The sequence below is a fragment of the Notamacropus eugenii genome, chromosome 5 (assembly GCF_028372415.1).
Source record: "Notamacropus eugenii isolate mMacEug1 chromosome 5, mMacEug1.pri_v2, whole genome shotgun sequence".
NCBI classification, from domain to species: Eukaryota; Metazoa; Chordata; class Mammalia; order Diprotodontia; family Macropodidae; genus Notamacropus; species Notamacropus eugenii.
The window spans coordinates 103,204,487-103,211,394 of NC_092876.1; the positions used below are offsets into that span (position 1 = coordinate 103,204,487).

A 6,908-nucleotide genomic window follows, 5' to 3' on the forward strand; every position below is an offset into this window, starting at 1 on the left:
TATGAAATGTAAAATGGATAATTTTGATTACATTAAATGAAAATGTTTTTGTACAAATAAAGCCAATGCAACCAAGATTAGACAGGAAGCAGAAAGGTGGGAAACAATATTTACAGCCAATGTCTCTGATCAAAGCCTCATTTCTAAAATACATAGAGAACTGGGTCAAATTTATAAGATTAAAAGTCATTCCCCAACTGATAAATGGTCAAAGGATATGAAAAGGCAGTTTTCAGATGAAGAAATTAAAGCTATCTAGTTATATGAAAAAATGCTTTAAATCACTATTGATTAGACTCAGAAATGCAAATGAACTCTGAGATAACATCTCACACCTATCAGATTGGCTAACATGACAGAAAAGGAAAACAATAAATCTTGGAAAAAATATAAGAACACTAATGCAGTGTTGGTGGAGTTGTGCACTGATCCAACCATTCTGGGAGAACAATTTGGAACTCTACCCAAAGGGTTATAAAACTGTGCATATCCTTTGACCCAGCAAAACCACTTCTAGGTCTGTATCCCAAAGAAATCATAAAAATGGGAAAAGGACCCATATGCACGAAAATATTTAGAGTAGCTCTTTTAGCAGTGGCTGAGAATTACAAATTGAGGGGATGCCTGTCAATTTGGGAACGACTGAATAAGTTATGGTACGTGAATATAATAGAATACTAACATTCTATAAGAAATGACAAGCAGGTGTATTTCAGAAAAACCTGGAAAAACTTATATGAGCTGATGCTGAGTGAAGTGAGAACCAGGAGAACCCTCTATACAGTAACAGCAATATTATTCGATGATGACCATCTTTGATAGACTTAGCTCTTCACAGCAATACAATGATCCAAGACAATTCCAAAAGACTCAGGACAGAAAATACTCTTCACTTCCAGACCAAGAAATGTGGAATCTGAATGCAGATAGAAGCCTACTATTTTTTTTGTTGTATTTTTCTTTCTCTTGTTTTTCCCTTTTGTTCCGATTCTTCTTTCACAACATGACTAATGTGGAAATATGATTATATGTTTAACATAATGGCACAGATATAGCCTTGTGGAGGAGAAAGGGAGGATATTTGAAACTCAAAATCCTGGGTTGAAAACTAAAAAGAAAAAAAGATTTTGTCAGAGTTACTGTCTTCCTTTCACTTTCACTTTTAAAAAATAGCCTTTTGATGAATAAAAATACCTAACTTGTGGCATTTTTAATTGTTTTTCTGATAAATTTATATTAAACTCTATTTGACACATATCAGCTAAATGAAAAAATGATTAATTTGAGTGACACTACAAAGATCACCATTCAATTTACTGACCTTATTTTAACTGCTTCTTTTCCTTGGCGTGCTCTGAAGTCTTTCTCATGTCTCCTCAATTGATCCAGCAACTCTGACTTGACTGACTGTTTGTCAAAAGGAAGAGAATCAGCAACAGCAGCTGCAGCAGCCACTAATTCAGGACTCAATGACTGCTGACTGAAGAATGTGAAAGAAAACAGAATATTATGTACTGTTTCTTTATCTCTTAACCAAAATGTAAAATGATGGCCTTGTCATCTATCTTGCCTTTTATACCAAATCATATAGCTCCACTAGGTTAAGAGCTTAAGGAGTCAAAAATAAATTTGAGTTCCTCAATATTACTTTGTTTTTAAAACACCCATTTCTTGAAGCACATTTAACCTTAGAATGATGTTGTATTAAATAGATTTGTATGTATATATTATAAAACTCATTCTAAGTTAATGAAGTAGGGAGGTCAGATTTATTTCAGTAGAAAGTCTGAATTACACAATATTGGTAAAGATTCAATTTTATTACTTTCAAGTACAATCTAAGAACAGATAAATAATATGAGATTAACAAGAGTTCTTTGGTTCATCACTATATTAGTGGTGTTCATGTTTTTCTTCAGTAATTACATGATTGAAATTTTGTTAGATTTCTCCTCTCAAATCTTTCTCCATTCTCTTTCCAGTAACTGGTAAGACTCCTTTAATAGCCTTTTAATTAATTTTCCTGACTCCATCTGTTTCTATTCTAATCTATCTATATACCTTATTGGAATATCTTTATCAATCACTGTAGCTAAAAACATTTATTCCCTCAGTGGAAAATTTCTCAGAACTTAGCTTATTCTCTATAGACTGAGGGCTTGTCATAGGTTTATCAGTGGACCTATACTTGAAGCCTATCAATCTCAGTATGACCTACCAGAATTTATACTCCAATGGGCATAGTCTTGGAGAATCCAGGAACACCTACACATCACAATGAAGTACTGGAATTAGACTGAATGGAGAAAGAGCAACATTTATTTGTTATTAAAGAGTGCTAGGTGACACAGTGGATAGAGCAGCAGTCCTGGAGTCAGCAGGACCAGAATTCAAAAAGCTCCAATCTGAACAGTACAAATTCAAGAGGAAAAAAAAAAGTGGAGTATCAAAACCATCATACCAAAGAACATTCAAATGAAAATTCAATTTACCTCTCAGGTGAAGAATCTTCCACAGCTTTCCGACTGACACTACTTGCCCTCCCCAAATTTTTAGCTTCCTCCTTCCTTTGGGTCTTGGTTGTATGAGTCTGTGTGTCCTCTAACATGTTTGGCACACTTAATTCAACTTTCATGCCCTTTATAATATTCAACAAGTTATTATTTGCATTTTCCTTTCCATTATCCTGGCTCTCTGGAACACCATCAGAAATCTTTGCAACAGGAACAGAAGACTCATCTTTCTTGCTGTAGATCATACTGTTTGTGCTGAAACACTGTTGGATTTTGTATTCTGTCCTAGGAAAAAAATTTTGAAGAAAAGGAAAAAGAAATGTGTATATTATATGAAGGTAATACAAAAAAGTACTATTTGCTACTCTAAATGGCATTCAAAACTCTGAATCTATACTTTTTAGTCAAAAATGGAACTTTTTCCCCTTAAAACTTTAGCATTTAATAATATCACCTTTACCTGTCAATACCACTACCATTCTCTGGGTCTCCAGCTTTAGTCATCTTTGATTCCTCACATCTAATCACTTGTTAAGGCTTACTGATTCTGTCTTGAAAATATCCCTATCTATCCCTTCCCTTTACATTCCCACTACATTCCTATTCTACTCTCTGCACCTTTTATTTACGTAGACTCCTTCAACAGACTTCTACCTGAGTTCCCTGACACTGTGTTTTCCTATTCTAATCAATCCCATATACCAGAGTTATCTTTCTCATGCTTAGCTCTCTTCAGGATAAAACCCTACAAAACAAAATCTTCAATGGCTCCCTAACACCTACTAAAAGTTGTTGGCATTCAACACTTTCTAGCCTTATCTGACACCAACCTACATTTCCAGTATTTTATGTTGATTTACTTTTCAATTAGTATACATTTATTTTCTCTCCTTTACGCCTCCCCATTCTTTCATTCCCCAGTTGGGGAGAAAAGAAAAAGAAAACTCTTGCAACAAACTACAGAGTCCAAAAATACACCTTATTCTGCCTCCTGAGCCTGTCACCACCCTGTAAGAAGATGGGTGGCACAGCTCTTCATCAGTACTCTGGGATGGTGGATGGTCACTGGGTTGGTCAGAGTTCCTGAGTCTTTCAAAGTTGCTTGTCATTACAATTTTATCACTGTATACAGTGTTCTTCTCACTTTACTCTTCATTACTTCATAACAAGTCTTCCTAAGTTTTTCTAAAACTATCTCCTTCATTATTTCTTGTAGTATAATATTCCATCATATTCATGTACTGCAATTTGTTTAGCCATTCCCCACCTGGTGGGCACTCCCTCAGTTTCCAATTCTCTGCCATAATATTTCTTTGATCTGTTGAGAGTATACACTTAGTCATGGTACTGCTGGGTTAATGAATAGGCAGTATAATGGCTTTGCAAATTTAGTTCCAAATTGCTTTCCAGAATGGGTATATCAATTCACATTTCCACGAACTGTACGTTAATGTCTGTTTTCCGGCAGCCCAAGAGGTCTCATTTTCTTTACTCACTTTTGAAACCTCAGAGTTGCTTAAACATACATCTTTAAAAAAACATTCATTCATTCATTTATAGGCATTCACTTCCATAAAATTTTAAGTTCTAAATTGTCTCCCCCTCCCCAAGATGGCATGCAGTCTGATAGAGGCTCTACATATACATTTACAGTAAACATATTTTCATATTAGTTATGTTGTAAAGAATTAGAACCAACGGGAAGAACCCCACGAGAAAGAAAAAACAAAAAAAGAGAATAGTATGCTTCAATCTGCATGGAGACTCCAGAGTTCTTTTTTCTGGGTGTGGACAGAATTTTCCATCATGAGTCTTTTAGAGTTGTCTTAGATCCTAGCATTGCTGAGAAGAGCCATGTCTATCAAGGACAGTCATTGTACACCATTGTTGTTACTGTGTACAATGTTCTCCTGGTTCTACTCCACTCATTATCAGTTCATGTAAATCTTTCCAGGTTTTTCTGAAGTCTGCCTGCTCATCATTTAATATGGAACATAGCATTCCATTCCCTTCATATACCACAACTTATTCAGCCATTTCCCAAAAGATGAGCATTTCCTCAATTTCCAATTCTTGGCTACCACAAAAAGAGCCACTATAAATATTTTTGTACATGCGAGTCCTTTTCCCATTTTTAGGATTTCTTTGGGACACCTAGCAATGGTACTGCTGAATCAAAGGGTATGCACAGTTTTATAAACCTTTGGGAATAGTTTCAAGTTGCTCTCCAGAATGGTTGGATCAGTGCACAACTCTACCAGCAATGCATTTTCCAATTTTCCCTCATCTCCAACATTTATCATTTTCCCATTTTATCAGGTTAGCTAGTCTGATAGGTACGTGGTACCTCAGAGCTGTTTTGATTTGCATTAAATGTACATTTCTCTATTTCTTATCTAGAGCACATTTTCATATGGCTTTTAAGAGGTTTTTCAGCCTAATGTCTGCATATATCATGCTTCAGCCAAATGAAAAAACTCACTACTCAAAAGAGTCATGCAGGTCTTTCCTACTTCCATCCCTTTGGTCACACGGCTGAAAGGCCCATTTCTCACCCGTCTATCCTTCTAGTTTAGATACTAGCTCTTCCATGCAGCTGCTTCTGGCTTCCCCTCAGATGAGATCTCCGATACTTCCTACCATACTATGTCTGTATTTCCATACTTGACAGTACAGGTCTTCTACCCCCAATGCTTCATGTTCCTCCTGTGCATTCCTTCAAACTTTACTACAACAGCGGCAGACCTACTCCCGCCCAGCTCGGCTGGCGCGCACAATACGACGAAGGGAATCTGCTGTCCCACCACTGACTCTCTGACCCCGCTGTGGGGAGGGGTTGCCCTTTCCTTCTCCCGCCCGTTTTACAGAGGAGGAAACTGAGGCAGGCAGGGTCAAGCGACTAGCCCGGGGTCTCACAGCTCGGACGCGTCTGAGGCCGGATCTGAACTCAGGTCTTCCGGCCTGCAGGCCCGGCGCTCCGGGAGAGCCTGGCGCTGGGGAGGGATGAGCAGGAAGTTACGCTAACGGCCGGACAGGGTGACCACTAAGGGTTAAATTCAGCAAACGTGGGGTGGCTGCTCGTGCAAGAAGGAACGGGAGCTAACACAAGTCTTTACCGCTAATGTTGTTATCGATATAATATTAAAGTATCAAACTATCAATATTCCTTATCAATATTCCCCGGCCTACCCTTTACACTACAGGTAAAGGAGGCCCGCACGCCGCCCGAAAGGGAGGCCGGGCTCGACCAACACTCGCCGTGGAAGGGACAGAGAGCACGGGGTGAGGGGACGAGGAGCAGAAGGCACGGGGGCGGGGCACGAGGCGCGCGCGGTTGCCACGGTGACCTCCAGGCTCCCCACTGCGGGGAGCGGAGGGAGAGAGAGCAGGGCGGTACCTGGCCGGGCCGGGAACGGGCCACAGGCCCCGAGTCTCCATCGCCACTTCGGGGCTACCGGGGATGCAGGGAAGACGGCGGAGGAGGGGGCGGCCGGGCCCTAGAACCGAGACGCGGGAGAACATCGCGGCGGCGAATGAAGAAACAGACCGGAAGCCACGCGTTCTCTCCGCGAAACAACGCTTCCCTCTTCCGCTTGCTTCTTCCGTGTGCTCTCCCTTCCATCCGGCTACTTACGGAGTTCCGTCCCTCGGTTCCGGGGCTGCCCGGCGTCACGCATGACGTCACCAGCCTTGGGAGAGGAGCGCGCCTGCGCGGATCGGGACTTTAATTCTCTGAGCCCCACGCGCTAGCTGGTGTTTACTAGCACCTGTTAATTTTAGTGACACGGCTTCCTTAAGGCAGGGAGGGACTTTAAAGTCCAGTTTAATCCAGTTTTCTCATTTTACTGGTAATGAAACGGAGTGCCAGAGAGGTTAAAGGACTTTCCCAAGGTCACCCAGGGGGCTGGTGACCCAAAGCCTGGGTTTGACTCAAGGCCCTTGGACTTAAAATCCTGACAATTTATAAATCCAGGAGGGGATGGAGAGGGGATTGAAAGGCTGCCCCACTTTGTTTCTGCGTCCCTCAGGGGGATTTATCTACCTATTTTTTTCTTTTCTAATAAAGGGGCCACCCTCCTGACTACTTTTTAAAGAGGCGTATTCACTGAATGGGCATTACCCCACTTTGGCCTTAGCCTAAAAGGTCAAGGTCTCCCAGTGCATCCTGGGCCATCTCCAGTCATCCTGATGAATATCTGGTCACTGGATCCAGATGGCTCTGGAGGAGAAGTGAGGCTGGTGACCTGCACAGGCCTCCCTCACTCAAAACTATGTCAATTTCAAGTCATGTCAATTTCTCTGATGGCATGGTCTTCTTCAGCAAGGAAGGATGAACGCACAACCTTTGTTCCATTTTCACCTCTGCTGATCAATTTTACCTTTTTGACTCTGGGC

General features: G+C 40.8%; 1 protein-coding gene across 2 annotated transcripts in view; it reads right to left on the minus strand.

Moving 5' to 3' along the window:
* MRPS31 (mitochondrial ribosomal protein S31) overlaps window positions 1-6,221 on the minus strand; it is a 28,437-nt gene extending 22,216 nt beyond the window's left edge. The window contains exons 1-3 of one of the 2 annotated variants that reach the window (XM_072610443.1): window positions 5,911-6,221; window positions 2,493-2,798; window positions 1,322-1,480 (exon numbers count right to left, since the gene is read on the minus strand). In XM_072610443.1, coding sequence (XP_072466544.1) covers window positions 1,322-1,480; window positions 2,493-2,798; window positions 5,911-6,035 — 590 coding nt within the window. In that variant the 5' untranslated portion in view covers window positions 6,036-6,221. Of the gene's footprint in view, window positions 1-1,321; window positions 1,481-2,492; window positions 2,799-5,702; window positions 5,835-5,910 lie in introns of those variants that run through there. The other variant, XM_072610444.1, reaches the window with a different exon arrangement.
* Between the last annotated feature and the right edge of the window lie 687 nt (window positions 6,222-6,908).